The 24,351-nt window shown below is 35.9% G+C and overlaps 2 protein-coding genes and 1 non-coding gene across 3 annotated transcripts; 1 reads left to right on the top strand and 2 right to left on the bottom strand.

Annotated features, from left to right (window-relative positions):
* The first annotated feature begins 9,518 nt into the window (after positions 1-9,518).
* LOC140789742 (uncharacterized) lies at positions 9,519-11,276 on the top strand. The gene has a single exon (XM_073139548.1). The coding sequence runs from the start codon at positions 9,650-9,652 to the stop codon at positions 11,027-11,029; it is 1,380 nt and encodes a 459-aa protein (XP_072995649.1). The 5' UTR covers positions 9,519-9,649; the 3' UTR covers positions 11,030-11,276.
* A 2,405-nt stretch (positions 11,277-13,681) lies between these two features.
* Positions 13,682-13,768, bottom strand: TRNAM-CAU (transfer RNA methionine (anticodon CAU)). The gene is given in 2 exon segments: positions 13,682-13,717; positions 13,731-13,768. It is a non-coding gene; the product is annotated as a tRNA-Met (tRNA).
* Positions 13,769-13,887: 119 nt separating this feature from the next.
* Positions 13,888-20,066, bottom strand: LOC140788036 (phosphopantetheine adenylyltransferase 1-like). The gene is given in 7 exon segments (XM_073137127.1): positions 13,888-14,292; positions 14,476-14,518; positions 14,520-14,540; positions 14,844-14,938; positions 19,580-19,639; positions 19,714-19,785; positions 19,849-20,066. Coding segments are annotated over 7 exon segments (546 nt in total). The 5' UTR covers positions 19,969-20,066; the 3' UTR covers positions 13,888-14,157.
* Positions 20,067-24,351: the final 4,285 nt, after the last annotated feature.

Here is a 24,351-nt window from a genome sequence, read left to right as displayed (position 1 = left end):
CTAGTGCTTAAGTTTATCTTCAACTTATTTTGATGGCTTAATTTAGTTTTATAATTAAATTAACTTGATGGTCACGTTAAGTTATTAATATCTATCAAATAGTACGGTATGCCTCAACACTTTTTTAAGTATAGTAAATAAAAATGTAGGCAGCTATTTATAACTTTATCATTTATACTTAGCTTGGGCAGGAGAAGATTGTTAGTGGAAATAGGGGTATAAATTCGACAATAGGAGTATAATAAATAGAGAGATTTATTTGTAATTAATTAATGAAAAGACATAGCTTAATTTATAATATAGTAAAAAAATGTAGGCCGCTATTTGTAATTCTCATTTGTTAACTAAATAGCTGTTTGTTGCGCTTTAGACCCTATATTTTATTTATTTATGTTACATGTGTCACTCATATTTAGATAATAAATTTAGGCTATAAACAGATTATACAAAAATATAGGGTGTAAACTAAAGTAATGTATTGTGAGAAATGATAAAGATAAAAAAAAAAAAATCCTTGTCCTGATCCGCCTATCATTCGACTCGAGTTCGAGATGGTAATAAACATCGTGAGCTAAGCCTTGGCTTACTCAACCCAATCTACTACGTTTGCCCGTGGCCCAGCTCGCTTATTTCGTTTTAGTCTCTGAATAGATGCCAACTATGTTTCTATGAAAATCAACTACAATATTTTCAGTGATGCCCATTTTGTTTAGCCCAATAAGATATATTATTTTTTAAATATGACTTGCCATGCTTGGCATATACTTAGATATCTCAGGGGCTAGCGAGCATAGCATACTATAATATTTTAACTCGGCCTGAACCTAGCCTGGCCTAAGTTATTAATGAGATGGGCTAAGAACAAATACTTAAGGTTGGTCTATCCGAAAAGCCCAGCCCGACTTGCTCGATGATCATCTGGTATTTGTAGGGCAATTTTTTCTAATTGTTTATCACTTTGATAGCTTTCAGTGATTGATTACCAATATGTTGGATCATTAAAATCAAATCAACTAAAACCCAAATGCCTAACTGTCTGAAAAACATTGAAGTATTTCTTCATCATTTTGTTGTCTTGAAAATAGAATCAAACCAGCCAAAATAAATAAATAGAATCAAACTAACCAACTTTAATAAAATTACCTTCCCTATAATTAAGAAGGTTACAAGGTTGACTCCAAACTCAAGTAATTATTATGGATAAATTTACTTAGTAATCTAGTGGCTTGGCTTAGTGGCTCGACTTGGTTTAATTAATGTCTCGATAGTGTGTGGCAATTTAGAGCAATGTCTTGATGACGTTTAATTTGGATTAGTTCGGTGACGTACGTAGCTTGAAATTTATATTAGACGGCTTAGTATGTTGGCCAAAAGTTGGTGGAGCTGAAGTGCATCTATATCTAAACAAGATTAACCTTTTGTTGAGCTTATAGTTTACCTTTTAGCTTTTGAAGAAAAATAATAATAAAAGTAGAATCAAAGTTCCTAATCATCAATAACCAGCTAAAAAGGCTCTTGATTTTAAGATGCTTCTTTGAGTATAATTTGACCATCAATGTTAATTAATTCCAAAAGTGTTCAATATTAAAATAATTGTTGTCTCTAAATAAGCTTAAGCTTTTAGAGCCATAGAGTTATGGTGGCCATCATGGAGTAAAGAATCTAATACTCGTTTTGCATTATACACACAAGAATATATTAATAACAATCAGAACACTAAAGCAGTTCCAATCTTAGTTAATTCTTAAACTGACATTCTCAAAGTAATTTCAGTGCCCTTTAAACAGACGCCAAGAAATCTACTGAGAAATCATAGTGATAAAGCTACTTTTTGACATAAGAAGTAGATTTCTTTTTCATTTTTCACCCCAAGATGGAGACAACCTTTGGAATTTCTAGAGATGATTTAGATAGAGAAGACTTCAAATAAGATCAGTTACTTTTATGTCTTTGGAGAAGATAGCATGCTTAGTCTCTTCTATCATCTTTTTCTACATAGAATGCCCCACAAAGTAAAAAAACACTCGTCTCTTTACTAACCATCAACCTAGCAAAAGTTTCGCTCTTTAGTGAAAGTTACTGCTGTTAAGAATCACTACATAAGCTCAGAATTGATATTGATTTGAAGAGTGCCAGAATGAATAAATAACAAAGAAAAAAAGGATAAAGGAAAGATTCTTTGACAGAAAGAGAATGAAAAGAAAAGATGATCTGAAGGAGATCCTCTCTAAATTCTCAGAGTTGACTGTAGACAACTTATGTTATTTTCTTTCCCTAGACAAATCTATATGACTACATCACTCTATTATCCATTTGTTGACCTCTAGGATCAAAAATAGTTTTGATCCTAGAATCATGCTAGTTTTACAAACAGGTATATGCATATTATCCATTTACAATCATAGCAAATTTATGACACATTGGCAATCTTAAGTGGGTTGGGTAGGCCTTTATCATGAGTTAAAAGGAGATTGAGTTCACTTTTATTTGCACTTTGAAGCAGAGATTCTATTTGGTTCAGCTTTGTCCTGTTGGAGTAGAGTTTTCAACTTTAAATTTGTTCCATAAATTATCCAGTCATTCTATTAAGCATCTTAAAGTAATTATCTACTTCAAAAAAGTGGATAGAAAGGGTACTAATTAATCTTTACTTCCTTGTCATATTTTTGCACCCAAGTTTAAAAATTTAGTCCTTTCTTGTAACAATATATATGTGCTTATACTTCTTAGGCCACCTTTTACTTCTTACTTCTTGCTACAAATTTGTAGTCCACTGCATCTGCATGGCAAGAGATCAATGCATTGGAAGATCAGATTTAGTACTATGTATGCTTCTTCTCTGCCTCATTTTATTCTCATTAAGTCAGCAGACAAACAAGCTCAGGTTGTCTAGCAATTCAATGCGGCGTCTTCTTTCCTCTTCCGCAACTCGAAATATGAAGCTGGATCCACAGATTTGCAACTCTACTTCTCAGTTCAGTGACAGCAAACATGAAGTTCCTAATGGCCTAAATCCTATATCCAACAGGTAGATTTGATGCCATCACCACCATATTGTTGACATCCTAATCTTATCAGTATCTTCCCATTAGGATCGATAAATATTGCATTTCGATCGCTTGTCATAGTTGTATGTTTGTCAGATATGAGCTTTTCTCTGTTCTTTTTCTTTCTTTCTCTTAAGTATGCTGTACACTGGTCATCATCACAGAGTTGAATGTAGATGATCAACTGTTTTGCTTTCTAGGGAGCTCTATGATGTCCATGATTGTAAGTCATAAGTGAGTTTGATTGCAGGTATCTGAAGTCTTTCATGTTATATTATGTGATGATCTACATATTTTAAAAGATCTTCTAACCTGCGTAACAAGCTCGATTTCGCTAATCTTTTGGCTCTTTTCCCTGGAGCAACTAGTCCTTCAAAATTTGTTCACTAATATGAAGATAATAAAAGTAAACAGAGGAATGTGATCTCAGAAGTCTTGTTAAGAGATCAGTTACCAGCCATAGTTTGTTATCAGGAGTTCAAAATTAAGCAGCAGAATTTGCTATGCCAGTAGAGAAAGTTATTGCTTATAGAACAAAGACATGCAGAGGCAAATGTGACTGTCAAAGAGCTCCCCATTTAAGAGCCTAATAGCTTAACATAGTTCTAATAACTTGGCTAAATTACTCCTAAACCTTCTCAACTATGAGTCTATGACCCAATACCATTTATACCTACTGGAATATTAAAAAAAAAGAATAACATTGTGACACTAATATCACCTTAACTATTTTAAATGTTTAAAAATGACCCCTTATGTTAGCCTGCTATTTGGTTTTCCATCCGAAATTGATTTGTAAATGATACATGTTGAAGGACTCTCCAAATTTATACTAAGATATTTATACCCTTTCAATTTTTATTAATCATTTCCCTAACATTTTCCTCCCAATCCTGAGTTCTATACTGATATTGCTTTCAATTTCCCCTCTTCCTCTTAATCTTACCTAATTTCTCTCTCCCAATCTCTATCAAATTCTCTCTCTTTTCTGACAGCCTAAATGTGCATATTGGCATAGGATAATTTTATAAAATCAACTTCTTGGCCATTGTGATGTTTTGATATCAATTTTTGTTCTTTATAAGTGATATTGTTCAGGAGGTCTAACTATAATTTAGCCTAATAACTATATAAATTTATTAAATAAGTTGCTTTGTTGAATATTCTATACAGAGAGAGAGAGAGAGAGAGAGAGAGAGAGAGAGAGAGGAGAGAGAGAGAGTGAAACTTTGGCTTAATAAGGACAAAATTAAGCTTGTGGTTGAACAAATAATTATCTGTGGAAAGTATGAGTTGGTACCTGTATGCATGTAGAACTGGTAAATAAATAATGCATGTAGTTATTAAAAATTAATCTAGTGTTATGTCTGATGATATCTTTTAATTATCATGAATTAGACCATCTGTTCCTTGGACAGTGTTAGCTAGATATTATAACATTAGACTTCATTAGTTACTAGGGAATCAAGTTAAACTTATTTAGTGTTAGCTAGATATTGTAAAAATTAGACTTGAAGTTGTGAAGTCATTAGTTACTAGGAAATTATATTAAGTCTATTGTTAACGTTTACTTGTGAGAAATTAAATCAAGTTCTATGGATCAGATTTTGTGACCGTTTGAATCAGATTATTCTTTCCGCTCTACACTCTACACGAGAGATAGACTCCAATTTGACAAAGACTCTTAACTAAACATGGATAAAGAGTTTGGATAAAGGCTTTATGTATAATGTTGTCAAAATAATCGGACGGCTCGAGTTCCTCTCACTAAGGCTTGATTAAGCTCGGCTAGAGAGTAGCTAATTCAAGCTTGATGTGTAAAACAAGGTCGAAATTAATCTTAAGCCAAACTCGATCATGAACCTATTTATACCAATAATACTCAAAATTAATAATCAATACTTAATATTATATAATATATATGACTAATCTGAACATTTTAAATCAAAATCTAAAGGCTCATAATATTACTATATTAGTTCTTATTCTTTCACAATTGAATCAAATATTAGTTCCAACTTATTCAAGAACTTGAACTTGTTGAAGCTCGATCTTAAAATTGGCTCAAATTAAAATTATTTTTATACTATATTAATTGGACTCAAATTAATTTTAATTCAACCTTGTGTCCCTAATAACAGAGGAGTGAGCATAATAAGATGGAGATGATACCCTCAAGCTCCAAATCTAAAATCCAGAATAATCCAGTCTTATAAAACATGTGGCTCCAAGTAGAAAAACAAACTGCCTCAAGAGTAACCAATCTCTCACACACTACTACACGACAAATGGAAAGGAGTAAAAGATTTAGTATAAAATATACCCAAATAGAGATAGAACTCAAAAGCTCCTCCTCTTTGGATTCTATGTAGCAACTTTTCTTCTTTCACTTCTCACTAATATACCCTAATGATTGGGTGCATGCTATAAGTCTCAAGTATCATTTCAAACCGAATTCGATCAAACACTATTCCAGGAGATCATTTGAATGCTCGAGGTCCCGTTCGAACGCCAGTGCTCCAAGGGAGAGAGAAAACAAACAACTTAGATTTATACTCATGTATATGAATAAGATAAATTCTTTGACCCAGTAGCAATTTTGAGTAGGATTCATCCCCCTCTTTCCTTTTACCATGGGAGACTGCCAAAATGTATGATTGGTTGATTGCCTGCTCACCTTCCACTGTCGTTGATACAGTTTCTTGACAGCTCCCTGTGCCTTCTTTTCTTCGATAGACTTCGTCTTCTTTCTTTAGTAGTTTCCTCAGCTAGCTAGCTAGCTCTCCATGAATATTATTAAAGAACTATCGTAGAGCTAGTCGACCTCTAAGCTCGATCATATATACTACACCCAAATCTATTCAAAGTCATCCGTCAACCTTGATTAAAAATAGTTAGAGTGTAACACAGATGGTGAGTGATGTGAGAACAAAGGGAAGCTCAAAGGCCAAAAGGAAAAAAAAAAACATAGATCAACAAAAGAAAGGCACAGCTTTTGTCTGCAGTCAGTCACCGTAAAGTTGGTGGGCGAACAAAAGAAATATAAGAGTGTGGCCCAGCATATATATATATATATATATATATATATGTGGGGATGGATGCCTCCACTCCACTCCACTCCACTCCACTCCTCCTGCCTGCTGCTTCGCTCGTGAAGCTGTCTGTCACTCGATCGATCCTCAGTAAAGTAGTAGTAAATACTAAATAATAAAGAGGGAGAGAGAGAGAGAGAGAGAGAGAGAGAGAGAGAGACGGTAGACCCGCATACCTCCACCATGCAGGGAGACAGAAATAATGGAAAGGTATGTAATGTGTCCTCCTCTGTTTTTTATTTTAGTTTTAATGAAAACTTTGCATGTAACGCCTTCCTTTTTAATAAAATTATGATTTATTAAATTAATTGTTATAATTTAGTAACTAGATTTGAGTTAACACAGTAAAAATATTATATTAAATAGAAATATTTTATTTTTAAAATAATTAAAATGGACTTGGAGGTATGGTTAAGTTTGACTAACAGGTTTAACTGCAGTATATTTTTTTGTACTTATTCGCTAAATTATAAGATTTAATTATAAATAGTAAAAATGTAGGATGTAAATAATAATTTCGCTAAAAGATATATGCCAATTTTGTTTTTACATGGCAATGTATTGACTATTTTTTTTAACCTTTTACTAAACTAGCCCTCTAAAATATTTATTTTACATGTCCAATATATTTAAGTTACAGTTGCTAATAAAAGAGGCAGTTTTAAAGGTTAAAATTAACTATTTCCCATTTTCGTATGCACTCATCATCTTTTTTTTAGTATAAAAAAAAAATTAAACACCTCTTACCCTCTTAACAATTTTAACAGAAAATATCAAACGATTATTTTACCGTCAAATTTCTTCTCTCTTTCCTCTAAAATAATAGTAAATGTTAAAATTTAGAATAAAGATAAGTAATTGTGCCCCCCTAAAACGGTGGAATACCTCTTATCGTGGTAACTATAGTAACGAAAAATATTAAATGATTATTTAAACGACATATTTTTCTTCTCTCTTTTCTCTAAAATAATAGTAAAAGAAGGCCCGACATTAATTATATATTTTTCGCATGTCATTTTTAATGGGATAACTAACAAAAGAGATATTTCAAAAGATTTTCATAGTTTAAAAGATCAATGTGTTGAATCTATATGAAAATTAGAATACAATAGTTTGGAATCGTACGTGTTATAGTGCTAAGTAGTTATTTCGAAGAGTAGCATTGCAAGTTATAATTATGATCGTTTCCCTCTCAATTGAAGGTGCATGCCTTATGCTTGCTAGCTAGACATAGATAATGAGATGCCCACAAATATATATATGCATGGTCTCATTGCACTCCTTCCTATAGATTAATGATGAAGGTATGTGCCCATTAGCTAATGGCATTATTATGTTCTCTAGTCGCTTAATTACAAAGAGTTATTAGACTAACCTGAGCATTAACATAATAAAGAATCTACCCCATAAGAGTCTCGACAAGTCTAATGACTAGAACAACAGGACAAAATTGACCTAGTAAGCATAAGATTAAGCTTGAAGTTAAGTACTTTAACTCTTGTATATATCAAAATAGCCCCAAGTATTACCACAGTTTACTTGGGGGTACTATCTCTCTCTAATTAAGGCCTCATTTGTTTTGAGATTAAGAGAACAATTTAGAGTAGCTATTCTAGATTCTTGCTCCTAGAATAATGTGTTCTAATATTTACTTATATCTGTAATAGTGGTATGATAATTATTTTGATGTGATATAAAGTTAAAGATTAAGTACAAAAGAGAATGAAAAATTAACTTGATTTGATATATATAAATTTACATAAAAATGTTCTAATTTATTGTAGATATAAAATGTGTATTTATAAGTATGTAATGAGAAGGTGAATGCATGGTTTTTTTTTAGAATATTGCTCTAACTCCTCTGCAAGTGGAGGCAATCTCTCTCTCTCTCTCTCTCTCTCTGACTATTAAAAAGGCTTGGAAACTAGTATAGAAAATAGAAGAATTTGAATATTTAGTTGTTGTTAAAAACTTGTTAGAGCAGTAAAAAAAATAGCCGCATAGATAAGGTCGATTGGCATATAGCTCTCATTACTGACGAATGATCTAGGCGGATCTCTAAAACTTTTTTTTAAGGATTTGTTTACCAACAGTTGTAACAACACAACACCGTTGCTAACAAACTAGTCAAATTTGTGGTTTCAAACTGGATTCACAAGGACGAGGTCAATCCGCTCTTGAACTTTGATTGTATTTTGATTTCAATTTGTAAAGATTTAGTCATGGATCTTTTTTAAGAAAATAAAAAAGAGAGGGTGGGTGGTTGAAGAGATGAGATAGGTGATAAAATTGTGTGAGAAAATTGAGCGAAAAATAAATGGACGGTGAAGAGATGAGAGGATTTTTCTTTTTAAAAAAATTTAGTCAAATTAAAAATACCTAATAACCAAAGGAGGTTCAGCCTTACAACCTACAGTAAGCTAAATAAAAAAATCAATATAATTAAAAATTATAATATCTAATTACCTAATTTAAGTATAATATTATTTTATATAGAATTAACTCAGTTAGTTAAAGAAGCTTATTTTGTATGAGGATGGCCGAGGTCAAATCCTAACGGCATCGATATTTAGTGGGACACCGGTAAATTATTAATTTTCTCAAATTTTTTTTTTCTTTTTTAGACATTGGAATATTACCGACATGGCACATGAGTAAAGTTCCAAGCTGTCAAGTAGCATGCAGGTTGGTCCCAGAGCTTTGGCTTGAATAATAAATCTTGTTTATTTAAGAGTGGTAAACAGCTAATAACGGCGGTGTCACCACCTTTTCCTTGAACGTCATAATTAATTACGAGCTGTCTCCCGGGATTAAGTAAATTAATTATACTAATTAAACCAATTTTATTTTCTATTACCAAATCAACCTCGGCATTAACTTTCTCCCGCTTCTGCATTCCCTCCACCCACAACTAACTTCCCACAGACGACTCCTCCTGCTAACTAACCGCTGGCACGCACATGGCCCTGCTGCCTATGATGAATATCCCGAAAATTGATGCAAAAAAAGTTACATATAACACCTGGATAAATAATTTGCAGGATAATGATACTTAGACTAACTAAAAAACAAAGGATACCATTCGATTAGTTGTAAGAGGGTTTTGCTAATAAGTTTTATCTGAAAGAGGTGTAATTTATTCGGCGTTTCCTTCGTCTTGCTCCAACTTATCGGTGGTCCCGATAAGCATCCAGCGGCGGGAATTCCCTTTTTCTTATTATACGTGTAAGTTATAATTCCTGGGTGTGGGTGTGGGTGTGGGTGTGGGTGTGGGTGTCTGTTGACTGTTAATTGATATGGTATCGGTGGGGTCCACCTCGGAGGGGTCCACCTCGACTCGTTCCACTTGTCACTGCGAAAATATCGAGGCATGCGTCAGCCGGCTCCAGAATCCCAGTCAATGCCTCCTCCCTAACCAATTCCCCCCTCTAAATTCCCGGCTATAATCCTACTTCTTCCGTCCCCCCATTTCATCTCCAAAACCCTAACCCTAGATCGGGAGAGGAATCAATGGAGAACTACTCTAACGCCTCCTCGTACCCGGATTCCGGCGACTCTTCCCCCCGATACCGGGAGATCGAAGGCGAGAACGCCGTCGTCTCGTGGGACGAGCCGCCGGTGCCGGCCGCTGCGAGGATCAAGCTCATGATAAGCTACGGCGGGAGGATCCAGCTGCGCCCCAGCGACAACCAGTTCGCCTACGTCAACGGCGAGACCAAGATCCTGTTCATCGATCGATCCACGCGGTTTTCCGCCTTCCAAGCCAAGGTCGCCTCAATCGCCGGTGCGGATGATGTGTGCGTCAAGTACCAGCTCCCGGGGGAGGAACTTGACGCCCTCGTCTCCGTCACGAATGATGAGGACCTCGAGCACATGATGCTCGAGTTCGATCGCCTCCACCACCACCGCTCCACCGTAAGATCCTCTCCCCGCCTCCGCGTCTTCCTCTTTCCGGTCAGCCCCCCGCCGCCGTCCGCCGCGCTACTCGAGTCGAGAACCAATCGCCAGTGGTTCGTCGACGCGCTCAACTCCGTCCCGCAGCCGCCGCAGATCGAGGTCTCCACCGCTGCGTCGCCGCCGCCGCCGCCACCGCCGCAGAACGAGGTCATCACCGCAGCGCCGCCGCCGCGTGCCGGAAACATGCCGTCGAGTCCCGATTACCTCTTCGGGTTGGACAAGGGCTTCGTGCCGCCCCCGGCGGTGAAAGTGAAGGATCCGGTTCCGGATCCACCGGCTGTACTTGAGACCTTCTCAGTGGAGGGCCCGGCGAAGGAGGAGCGGCAGATCGGAGGGGATCCGTCCCCCGTTGTCTCGCCTGCTGTCTTGCAGAGCCAGATCCAGGAGCTCCAGAAGATTCAGATCGCAGATAACCCGCAGTCGCAACCAGCAATGCAGAGGAACGGCAAGGAAGAAGCCCTTACTAGGACGTACCATCCTCCGGAATACTACTTCTCCAGGGTCCAGGAGAAGCCCCCCCCTCCAGCGCCTGCGCCTGCGCCGACGGGCTACCTCCCGGTGCCGAGGAGCGTCGTCCCCGGCAGGTACGCCTCCGTCGCCGGCGGAGACCAGCCGGTGTACCTGATCCATGCCTCGCACGGCGTCTACCCTCCGTCGGCGCACGGCTTCTACACGCCGATGCAGAGCCTACACCCGGCTGACGTCTACCGCGACTCTGTTCCAATATACGCGGCGGCGCCAGGCGCTGCTCCGCCGCGTGCGGCGGCGCAGGGGGCGGATTCCAACCCGGCGTACGCGTCGCAGGTGGCGTACGATAACACCGGGCGGCCGGTTTACTACACCGGCGCTATCCCAGCGTACCAGACTGTCTCGAGCGTTGGTCTCAGCACAACCGAGTCCGCGAAGCCCGCGAAACCATCACAGGTCTCTTGAGTAGTTCCTCGTTATCCGCAGCTCGGTAAGAAAACATCTCCTATCCTATTCTTCCTCTTCCCCCTTTCCTCTTTTTTTTTTTAATTTTTTTTTTATATCCTCTCGTGTCCATGGTTTTATATCTTTTTTCTTTTCTTTTCTTTTTCGTGTAAGTTGGTTTTATATTCTTGCTAGTAGTCTTGTGTTGGTAGGTGTAAATACATATTATGAACATGATGGAGATGAGTTTATATTTGGTGGAAGAAAAGCGTCATGTTTCCTTTCTTCTCGATGTGAATGTGATATGGTCTCTATTTCCTTTCTCTTTTTTATTCATTATTTGAATTCAAATGTAGACAGACGTATATTTCAGTTGTTCTAAGTGGTTTAAATTTGAATCCTAAACTAAATGCGTAATACTTTTTGAGGACTCGTATTTATTCCAGGATACTATCAAAACCAGATTAGCTTATAGCTTTTCAAGAGAGATTATTGACTGGATGCAGCTATGCCTATGCAGCAAGTAAAAGGACAGGACCAACACAAACCTTAGTATATACAAGACTGAATCCTGAGTTTGGTTTCTGGAATAGAAGAGTGGGCTAAGAGAAAAGAATCCAATCCATCAATCGATTCAAGTAGATCATGAATCCATTATGAGCATTAGCCATCACAATCACCAAAGTGGTATGTTATAATTATATTACGTAATGACTAGGGAACATAGCATCGAAGTAACCGTCATTGTTAAACCCTTTTTCTACGTACCTTACTACTAGTCCAAATTTGTTGGTTTGAAAGATACCTTCAGATCCTTTTCCCTCCACCAAACATAATCTACAAAAAAAAGACTTGAAACCTTTTTCCTCCCACCTCCACAATGATGTTCTCATCCTTATCAATCAAACTCCCAAGACAACTACATGATAGTTGACATATATATATATATATATATACAAACAATTGGATATCTTTACTTCTCCAAGCCATTTCATTTCCCCACATCAATCGCTCTATAATTAGTCCACCAACAAATGGAGAAATATAATTTCTATGTTGACCCCTAATAGACCTTTCTATCTCTTAATAGTCAACCAAATTATGAAATGGATATATGATAGCAAGCAAATTACAATTAAGCTAATCACCTCGTAATCCAACAACATCTCCGGCATCTTTCTTCAACTCAGCAGCACTAGCCCGCCTGGGAAGCAAAAAAAAAAAAAAAGAAAAGAAAAAAGAAAACCCCCAATTCGATGACCAATAAAAATATTGATCTCGAATAAAGACGAATGCGAGAAGCAATACTCACCTCTCCGTAGCAATGCGACGATCGCGCTTGTGGCCCTTTTCCGCTTGTTCCTGAAACCCTGATTCGGACGAAGAGGACTTCTTTGCGTAGGCGAGCTCGTTTGCATGCAATGAGGGCTGAGGGGTTTCCGTGCGCCGATCTCCAAATGCTCTTGGCGAGCTCTCGCCCTTACGGGTACTTCTCTTGCTCTCAGAGGAGGGGAGACTGGGAGAAGATTGTTTCCTATCTGGTTCTAGGGATGCGAGGTGAGTGATAGAGATATCTATACGTGATGTGAGTGTGGCATTTTCTTTTGGCTAAATTATTATTTAGACTGAATTATGACCCAATATCACTTATACCTTAAAAACATATAAAATAAATAAATAAATAAATGTAACGCCAAGACCCTATATATTATTATAATCTCTATAAAGGGTCACATCATTAACAATTTTTTTTTTAAATTTTATAAAATTGCTCTCAACCGATATACATATGTAGGCTGTAGGAGAAATGGAGTTTGATAAAGATTAGGAGAGAGCAATACTAGTTATAAATAAAAATAATATAACATAAAAAAAATAGAGGTTGTGAAGGAGAGGAGAAATTGGAAGCAATATCACCATAGAACTTAAGAGTAAGCTTGGAATTGAGAAAGTGAAATGTAATTATTGGAAATAAGGAGAGAAAGATTTGAGATAATTTTGACACAAATGAGGTAAAAATTTGGTCATATAAATTCGAATGTCAAATTCAGACCAAGAAGCAAATGGCAAACTAATAGTAGAAGCATTTTAAATCAATTGAATAGTTTTGAGTCGTAGTGTCACAATTTTTTAAAAGGGGTCTAAATGATATTGGACCATAGTTGATGGGTCTAGTTGTAATTTTAGTTGCTATTTTATACTAATCTTGCATTTTTTTTAGCTTAGGGTAGTACTTATCATGAAATAGAGAATTATATCTGTAAATCCAGGTATAAAAGCCTACATATAAACGTGTGAGTTTAAAAGCATAAATATAGTGGTAATGATCTAAGAAATTGGTAATAAAATATTATAAAAAACACTAGGAATCATAGAGTTGAGCGATAGATAAGGAGAAAAGGTATGCGGTCTTTTTTCATATCACCTCCTATGTTCCAGTATTATTATAAAAAAATCTACAGTATATATATATATATATTTTTTTTTTTTTACGTTCGCAGATATATGACAAAATCTACCCTTTTTTAAGGTGTTTTCTTTTTTCTTCCCACAAACGTAGGAGAAAAGAAATATAGGCATCATTATAGTCGAAAAATTAGTATCTAATTGCAAAATAACAAAACAAGACTTAAAATATAATAATAAAAAAAGACTTAAAGACTCAAAAAACGATGGGGTGAGAGAGGCTCGAACTCTCGACCTCAGGATCACTCGCTTTAGCTATGAGACCTACGCGCTAGCCAACTGCGCCACCACCCCGATGTTGTTGTTAGAAATAATAAAATTTATAAATATAAATAAATAATTATATGCTTAGTAACTCACAAACCAGACAGTGAGAAAGCTGCAACCATAACTTACACGAGAGGAGGAGTACATTGATGCAAGAGATAGAAAATATAGTATAGAATGTGCACACCATGCAGAATCTTGGAAGATAACTCTTAAAAGGAATGGCTCTTCAAAGTTAGAGGACGAAAAGGAACAAGAGAGGATCAATTTATTTGCTCATGGAACAAGGCATTGTTCAGAAGGTAAAGAACCAAGCTTGTCCTGGTAGGAGGTTGCCAAGAAGAGGAAGCCAGCTTCAAACAACGAACTACTCTTGGTTCATGTCCGGCTCGAGTCATGGAGGCCATGTACTCAAATTAATCTATTCTGTCCTGGATCATGGCTTTCGTAGGCGCTTCCGATTGAGATATCTCAGCCTCTAGCCTCCTCAGCCTGGACGAACTTAGCTTCTCCCCACTATTATCTCCAGAAAGAAGATCAACAACCTCAACCTGTAAGAGATTCAGCACCCAAATCAGTTGGGATGCTCAAGCTCGTGCAACTTCATACTAGAATAAACAATAACAAAGAGAAATCTTCACAGATAACAATGTAGTTTACAGGATTGAGTAGCAAATTCAGTAAGAGGAGTGGAAGAAGTTGAAGAAAGTAGGGAAAAGCCAAGGGCCACACACCTTCAGCAAAGGCAGACCTTTTTCAGCTCTTTTCTTATTTACATCCGCCACTTAAGGTCTCTTTGCTGCACGAAAGTATTAATACATTGACATTCAAATACAGTACCTGATAAATATAGTGATCTTCATATATTTCTGATAAAAAAGATTACTGGCGCTTGACTTTTATTTTCAATGGCACTTGAGTTCAATTAGTCCTGTACTTCTCATGAAAATGTATTATCATGCAAATTCAATTAGGTAGCATGACAAAAATTTCCTAACAAACATTCTTATATATATAAACTATGAAACGAATGGCACTTATTTGGCAACAGAAATAGAAGGTTGAGTTGTTGTAAATACTAAACAGACCATTCAGAAGTTACCTGACAACAATGGCCTCCAACTTGCCATCAATGATGGATGGGCCATATGGATCCGTGATGGGCTCCACTTGTACTGTCAATTGTGGTTTGATAGACTGCATTTTATTGTGAGAATGACCAAATAAGACAATTGCCTTAAACAATATGAGCTTTAATGCAGAGTGTAGACTACATAAGCTTTAAGACCCACCATTTGAGTTTGTGGAAAGCTAATAAAATTGCAACTATGAATGCAAAAAAACTTGCATAACATTGATATAGGATTAGTAAGAAACAAATTCTTCTATTAACTATAGCACCTCTGAGGAAATGTGCATTTGATATCCAAATAGATAATAGACACAAATAGAAAAGACTGCACCGAAGCACTTTAATTATTGAATGCTAGAAAATTATTGAAGAATCAGTGTAGAACCACAAACTTATCATTCCTTATTTGAATTTCTCATAGATGGTGATTCCACGTCTCACCGACCTGGGTCATTAGATATCTGAGCCACCCAGTTATATAAATAAATTTCATAGCAGAGAATTGTGATGCACTAGGAACAGCCTGGATTTCTAGGAAAGAGGTGTTGCACAGGCTTAATTCTAGTAGCCCATGGACCACAATAGATGGACCATTTTATTCCATGGACCACAATAGATGGACCATTAAAATTAAGAATCATGGAACAGATATGCAGTTTGCACAAAGTAATGATCAAAACATAGCAATAAAAACAGAGACTCAAACATTTCAGCATTACACAAATAAAAATGAATCAATGATTATTTTCAACTAAATAAATGAGCCATTCATATGAACCAACAGAACTTTGGATGCCCCAATAACAACCTCAGCCACTTAGTTATTGCGTCTTTATTTCATAGCCATAACTATCCAAATCCATCATCACCAACCGCATGATCAGTAATGCACTACAACAAGAATATAAAAATTATACAATACATACGAATGAAATACGCCTTTCTCCAAAAGGCTGGCCTTTCATGCTTTCATAAAGTAAACTCGATCCATAATTCCTCATACTTGACAATAAGTTTCTTTGGAACGCAAGGAGCCAAAGACTATGCTGACCATACCAAGGGACTAAAACTATCTAGTTAAACCATGAAGTCCTATCATACCTCCTTTTGGTAATATGATAGAAGTCTTTAACATCCACGGCAAGTTTACTAGCTAGCATTAGCAATCTCTTGAATCAATTCTAAAATTATAACTCACTTCTTCATCGTAAAGGATTTGTTTATGAATATCAAGCTCAAGCCTGCTGATTACCTTTCTAATTCTCAATAAGACTTCACTATTATTATTGACATTTGTAGAAAACTAAAATATTCGATTAAGAAAATACTCTGTAAAAATTTAAAATTTATAAGCATTCAAATTTTTAAATATTTATAAATAAAAATAAATTAATAAATTAAAACTTAAAACTTAAAAGCATGCCTACTAACAGCGTGTCCTCAATGTAGTTGTCTATTCAATTTAAAATTGATCATCTTCCACCACTTCCTATAACTTTGGCCCACATTTTTTTTTGATTAATTATTTTGCTATGTCCATTGCCTCATATAAGAAACATATCTCAGACTTGTCATCACTGTCTACAAGTCGTAATATTTTGACAAGAGGCTCAAATACTGCGGTGGCAATTGTAAAAACATCCCAAAATATATTTTCAAGAGTTATATTTTTCAAAGTTTCACATAAAGATTTATCTTTATGTTTTATATTCTTAATTTTTATAAACCACTCATGTGATGTAAACATTCGCATAATATCATCCTTGTAGCGTATGATGTTTTCCAAGGCTAAAAAATGAGTGACAAATTTAATAATGCCGGGTCTGATGATCTCCCTACCACCAATCATCTGCCTAAATAAATTAAGAATCCAACTATGATTATATATAAAATTTGTCAATATCTGATCTTTATATATGACTATGTCAATTCCAACAGCTTTATAATTAGCTCCATTATCAATAACCACTTTGACTACTTTTTTTTCATCGATTTCTTATACCACCTCATCCATCAACTGGTAAATATAATTTGCATTTTTGAAATGAGTAGTTGCATTCACAGAATTCAGAAATATTATCCCCATGCTCGAGTACACTAAGAAATTAATTATATTTCTTCTGTTTTGTGTACTCTATCCATCACACATCAGTGTACAACTAAATTCATTCCAATACCATTTAAATATCTCAATATAAGTATGAAGCTCATCTAGCTCTAAACCAAGATATTTAATAGCAATATCATTTGAACTTGAAGACAGAACACTAGGCCCTACTGATTGTATAGCATCCACCATAACGTGATAATAAGGATTATCACCTACATTTGAAAGGAATATGGTTATAGAAGAGAAATTTAGAGATAGCCCTACCAATATGCTTCTTTGCATTTTTAATTCCTTTGAGAGCTGTCTTGATGAAAATCTGTGTATGACCCATTTTTTTTTAAGATATGTATCGATTGATCCAATATTTTTAGACTCTGCTGTAACACCGAGAGTCCTAAGGGTAGAACTGCTACCCCTATATTCTCTCTCTCCATGTATATTAACTAATTTAGATATCTGAAAGTTATCACTGGTGCTTCTTCTTATCTCTTCCTGCATATTTTTGTTCTCTTTCATTGTCCTCCTCATCCTCTACATTTTGTTCACTACTAACATCATCAATGTGTACAAAATTATGTATCAATTCTTCATAAACTATTGACTATCTCTGTTGTGTAGATTGTTTATCCTTTTGTTTGCTAATTAGATGAGCTAACATCTGCTTTCTAACTTCCAAGGACACTTGAGTGCAAATTGCTACATTTCCTTGCCTTCTAGCTAAATGCTCTTTCAAACGGTTGACACCACACTTATTTTCTTTTTACACCAGTTGTATTTAACACGTCTTTTATCTTGCCCAATAGTATCATACAACTTATCTTTTGAAGCCATTGATATTATAACTCTATAACTAAAAAACATACACAAAATCAAAATAAAATATAAAATAATTTAAAATTTACGAAAATAAAATCAAATTTTTTTCTGTTTTTTTTACTTATTTCCAATTTCCACCCTCTGTCTCTCTTAGACTCAAGTTCTCAGTAACAACAGGTGCGCAGCAGCAACACTAGCAATAGGTGTGCAACAGGAGCACTCTGCTGCTGCAGTTGTGGTGAACAGCAGGTGTGCAATTAAAAAAAAGGAGTAAGAAAGGAATTAAAAACTGAAAAAAAACTCGCCCGAGGTCACTAGAGGTCGAGGTCATCGGATCTTCGTCGTAGAATGTCGCCGGAGGTCGAGGTCATCGAAGATCTACTCAGTCACCAGTGAGAAAGAGACCGATGAGAAAGAGAGAAAAAAAAAGAGAGAAAGAGGGAGAAAAAAGAGAAAGAGAGAGAAGAGAGAGAGATAGAGAAAAAGGAGAAAGAGAGGCAGGTGGGTGGGGGGACATCAATTTTTGATGTCCCTCGGGTCAGATCCGACCCGTTTCCACCAGTTTCGGTCACGATCAACCGTTTCCGAAACGAATCGGAAAACAGCCGAAACCCTAATCGAAACCAGCTAAGCATTTTGGCCGAAACCTTAGCCGAAACTAGCTAAGCCAAGATTGAAATCAGCTATGGCTGAACCTTGAAGGTAACAGTACAATAGAATGCCTATTTCATTATACAATTTCCATATAAGAGTAGGTGTATAAGCAACTTAAGTCAGACGTTGATATCTATCACATAATGAAGTGTTGGAGAGATCAGGTCTTCCTACAAATAGTTTGAAGGGATAAAGAACTTGGGGCTTCACAAGCAAATGGTAATTTGATATGAACCACCAAAGAATCCAACTTTGCTGTCCCACCAAACAGTGTCCTTTCCTATAACCTTAAGTTGCTCAACTGCATCTCCACGAATCTGAAGAAAAAAAAGAGTTCCACTATATAAATCTCATTAACAGATTTGATTATCTTTCCTTTGTTTTCACCCTTTCATCCTTGTCCTTTCAACCAATAACTTATTGCATGGGTTCCTTATTTAATGGGTGAGTTGGCAACATTGACCTAAACAAAGTTTGACCATTTCAAATACTGAAAAGAGAATGTTTCATATATAGGAAAATTAAGGTTTGTTGGTATTGAATATACTATTAGATTACAGTAAAAAAATCTCACCTTACTAGCATACTACAATGGCTGAAATTTGGAGTGACAACTTATGATTTGTCTTCATAAACTTCTTCTCATCTTCCAATTAGAAAATCCACGTCTCGGTCTCCAGTATGTGTCGGCAACAGTATATGGCAAATGCTAGACATAAAAAGTGAAGATTGGTTTTCTCTATCTGATAAATTAATCTATTTAAGTGAATGACAACAAACACTTTTTTAATGCTCTTAGAGTACTTTGAAAGTGAAACCTCAATCCAAGGGGCTATTTATTAGTCTGTCCCACATTAGTAATTAGAAGAGATACCCTACTCACTTTTAAGACCTCTTTTCCTTATCATCAATTGCCTTCCAGTATAATAATTCTCGGTAATTCAAAAGGAAAAAAAAAAGACATTGCATAATTATCTCTCTTTATTTAGAAGTTTATGATGCGCTCGAATAAGTGGTTCTACCAAAGGCTCTTTTTTTTTCTCTCATAAAAATCGATTAACCATTAAAAAATATAAAACTAATCACAAGAGAAACAAGAAGAGATACCATAACAAGGCGAATTCACCTTGATGAAATCCTCTATAGACTTCATCCTTTCCTCCACTGGCTCGATTAAGTGAGCTAGCTGCATACAAACTAAAACAATAAAAAAGAGAATTGATTCAAAAATAATATAATAATTTCAAAAGATTTGCACACCTCCTTATTCACCAGCATCGGCCCTGTGCAAACCCCCACCACGATTCTATCCCTCGCCAGATCCGCCGATGCCTACGGAAGCAATCCAAAGAAGAAAAAAAAAATATTAAGAGAAATCAAGCAAAGAAACCCAACTTTGAGGAGTCGTCGGTGGCCATCCTGGAGGCGATCGAAGGTTCCTCCGAGCACCACCGAACGATGGGAATGCGGATCGGATCCAATTTCCGGTTTGGCGACCAATTCATCGATGCCCATCCGATTTTAGAAGAGAAGAGACCGAGGAATTGAGCTCTGAGAGGAGTGAAAAAATTTGGGTCCAGTTAAAATGTTTCTTGACTCCGGTTTTAACTATAGCGGATTTGTACATAATTCCCACTAAAACCTTTCACAATATAATAATTACCGTGACATTCTTCAAATATCATAATTATCACTGAAATTACTGTGTTAATTTAAAAGTATCTATTCCTTATTTAAATTTAACTAATCATAATTAATACCTAAATTATATTAGAAAAGGCTATTTTTCCTTGGTATAAATTATTTTAAATGATTTACAGATTATTCAATATTTACCTAACATCATGATACAACGAAAAATATTTTTTTATGTGAGATAAAAATAATTAATGAATATGTTACCCACAAAACTTTTAAGAAAGAAAGGTGTTTTAGTTATTTAAATGTGTTTGTTAACTTTAGTAATAATATGTTAGAAATATATTGTTAAAAACTAACTATAATGGTAATTTTAAGAGAGTAAAAATATTCCGTGGTAATTATAATATTTTAAAGCATGTAGTGATAATTATGATAATTAAAAATAAAATTAAGTGTAATTATATGAAAAATTGTTATCGGCACGCCTAAAACTTCAAACTAATAATGCTAATAAAAAAAATTATAAAAATTTACAAATTACATAATATCATACAAGCTGAGTCTAGCATTTAACACTATCTCTATAAGATCAATTCATTATTCACGTCTTACTTCTGAAACAATGAACGAACGCCAATTTCGTACTAATAATTATTTTACACAAGAAAAAGTAATTATTATTCGTGTTCTATCTCAATAAAAGTGAATAACCACTTTTAAACTAAACCAAGTTGAGTGAGGAAGGTATATGAATTGAGTTAGCAAAGATTTCTTTACCCCAAAAAATAGAGTAATGACTTGAGGTCAAAAGCTAAAAAATGAAACTTGATACTTATATGCTTATATAAAAAGTGAAATTTGAGTTAATAATTATGTAAATTATTTGTAAACTTAATAGTTATATACTTTTACATGGTCGTTAATCTCTACTACTATCCTTAATTCTAAACTATAGTTTATTTAACTCTTAATAATAAAAATACAAATATACCTGTGAGATACTTTCTTATCTAACTCTGCGCTAACCAAATTTACTAAAGACGCATTTGAGAGAAAAAGAAATATTATTGAAATTTATATTTTGTAATGGCAGTTTAGATGATATTGTATGAGTTAAAATGAAATAAGAAAGTAAGATAAGTGCACCTTAGGTATCTTGCAAAACTAAAATATCTAATATTATTTAGTTTAAATTAATTATGCTGAGATTAGTCTTCTATTAATTAGATGATATTTTTTGTGCCACCATCAGTGTCACAAAATATAAATAAAAATAATTATATATAGGGTCATTTGAAAATTCCTCAACTTTTTTTATATATAAAAAAAACTCATTAATGACATCATCCTTTATAGAGCATGTAATTATACTCGTGCATCAATATCCGTGAACGGGTGCGGTCGAATTGTAAGCATCGCGTGACCGTGACCAGCATCATATAAATGAGTTTTTGACCAAACTAGCCCTCTAACAAATATCATTTACCAAAATGACCACCCTTAGACATAATATCAAAAGGGATCTATTTTTGCCGACTCAGCATCCATGTCATCAACCCGTCCGTAACACGCTGACCTCATCGTGGTTATCGACGAAGGGCTATTTTTCTAATTAATATTTATATTTAATAAGAAGTTAATAAAAATACCGGTAAGATCATCAGCTTAATCTATAGCCATCCATCTTCTAAGTAAAATGTTGATCAGTTTAGTATTTTACTTATTCTTCTAGTTCAGAGGAAGGCTAATTTGGTAAAAAAGAAAATTATTTTATAAATGGTCTAGCAACTTATTTATCCCCCATAAAAATTAAAAATTTTAAAAATTTAAAAAAAAAGAAATTCTCACAAGTACTTCTGAACTTGTTAGTTAGCACGTGCAAGTCTATAATATTTGTGGTCACGCATGCAGTACACTGGATGCGATAACATACAAGCATGCATGAATCATGACCCTTTATTTCAATGGAATCACATTTCTCAACTTTAAATTCATCTAAAGTTTTTTCCTCGTGCATAAATGACCTCCGTTTTTTTATGTCCCATGGACCATGGGTTTTATTATTCGTTTCTCCATTAGTTGCATTTTTTGACTTTTTATTTATTTATATGATTCTTTATCGTTTATGGCGTTTGGTTATGGAACACTAAGTAGACTTCTTTCTAGTTTGACCGATGGTATATATGGCATCTATCGCTCTTTAGATCTTTTCCTTGGGCTTTCTCTTTTGGCGATCAAAATGGTGCCCTTTGCTATGTTACCCAACCAAGATTACTAAGACAAGTGCCCTCCTCTTGTTCAGAGAGAATTGTCTATTTATTTTCTCGTTCCTCTTTGCCCAGATTCTGTGACTTAGAAATTCTTTGCTAAATGGCATCGATAGCTCCAAATCTATTCAATTTTGATTGATCGAGGGTTGAGATCCTCTTCTACGGCCACAATTTGGAAGCTCTTTATCCCTTCTAAGGTGAAGATTTTCCTTAGGCTCACTTTCAACAATAAATTGCATACTAATGACTAGAGATTATCATTAGGTCCGACCTGCCCAAGTTCGGTAAGAACACGCCTAGTTTTAACCGAGCTAAGTCGGCTCGAGCTCGAGATGGTGATGGGCGGCATAGCTCAAAAGCTCGCCCCTCTACTCACGTTCGTAGCCCGGCTCCTGAAACATGCTTATTCCCATGGTTTAGTCCCACATCGAATATTTGGTAAACAAGATATCAATATATAAGCATATTCATATGAAAAATAACTAAAATATCTTCATAAAGACCCATTATGCTTAACCTAATAAATTATAATATATTTTAGACTCAGCCCATTACGCTCAGCCCAAGCTCGATATCTCATGGGCTAGTAGGCGATAATCACTATAATATTCTAGCTTAGCCCGAACCCAACTTGGCCCAAGTGATTGGCTATAGTTAGGGCTATCAAAATAATTGAGCTGGCTCGAGCTCCTCCCTCAATCAAAGATTACTAGGACCGTTGGAGGAAAATTTATAAATAAAAGCATTTTATTTTTCTAATTTTTATTATATTTAGCATAAGAGAGAGAAGTATGGGCTAACGGGGAATTCAACCTAGTCAAGCCAAACCGACTCGAGCAGAGCGAGACCTAACCCTCCCTAAGGTAGACCAAATGTAACCCAAAGCCCAAGTCGGCACCAATGACCCTAGCCTAGCTAGAGCTTAAGCCACGACAAGTTTATAGGAAAGCACCAGCCAGACACTAACTCTGATGACCTGGAGGAGCACAGTGGGCCGCCGATATGGGGAGATTTGACAAGGAGACATGGCGGAAGGAAAAGTCTTGGTTCTCGGCTAGGACTGATATGCCTCTTGATAGCAGTGGTGAGGAAAGCAGCAACGACTGTCATAGCCAAGACTGTCGACGAAAAGGGCGACGAAGAGGGGGAGAAAGGTGGAAAAGGAGTTGATGACGCAGAGGAGGGGAGAGAAATATAATGGTGGATCAGCTAGAATGAATGGAAGAAGTATAGAGGAGAAGATGGTAGGAAGAGAGGAGACCAAAGCTAGGAAAACCCTCAAAGAAGGAGAGGCACTGCTCCCATCCCCTAGCTACTCAAGCTAGGATCAGGAGACCAAAGCTAGGAAAACCCTCAAAGAGGGAGAGGCACTGCTCCCATCCCCTAGCTACTCGAGCTAGGATCAGGAGACCAAAGCTAGGAAAACCCTCAAAGAGGGAGAGGCACTGCTCCCATCCCCTAGCTACTCGAGCTAGGGAGAGAGGAGAGGAGAGGAGAGAAATGCCAATAACGGTGAGAAAAACTCTTTAAATAGAGGAATAGGAGCAATTGTAATTTTACCAAAACTAAGGCCAATCGCACACTCAACATATTTGTATACAACAACTAAGGAGACCATTTTATTATTCAGGCTCGACTCCCTTAATTAATTTGAGCTCGACCTAGGCTCTGCATTGCTCGATTATTTTGACAACCCTAATTTCGTCAACAATCACTAGATTAAATTTCACTGATATTATTTCTTAGAGACGATAAAAAATGAAAGCAAATGACATTGCACTACCAACCACATGTACGAAGTCGAACCCAAAAGGTTCTCTTGATTCAATGCAGGCAATTTAATCTAAAGATAAAGCCAAAGCCAATTAATTAAGACGGCCCATATTAATACGATCAACTCAACACCAATCTAGATTTATTCGAGATTATTAACTACACCAAGACTGGTATCACTTGTAGATGATGTGAACAACTAGATCGATAATCA

The sequence above is a fragment of the Typha latifolia genome, chromosome 5 (assembly GCF_019914945.1).
Source record: "Typha latifolia isolate L0001 chromosome 5, TyphaL0001v2, whole genome shotgun sequence".
NCBI classification, from domain to species: domain Eukaryota; kingdom Viridiplantae; phylum Streptophyta; class Magnoliopsida; order Poales; family Typhaceae; genus Typha; species Typha latifolia.
This window is presented reverse-complemented; position numbering and strand designations above follow the sequence as displayed.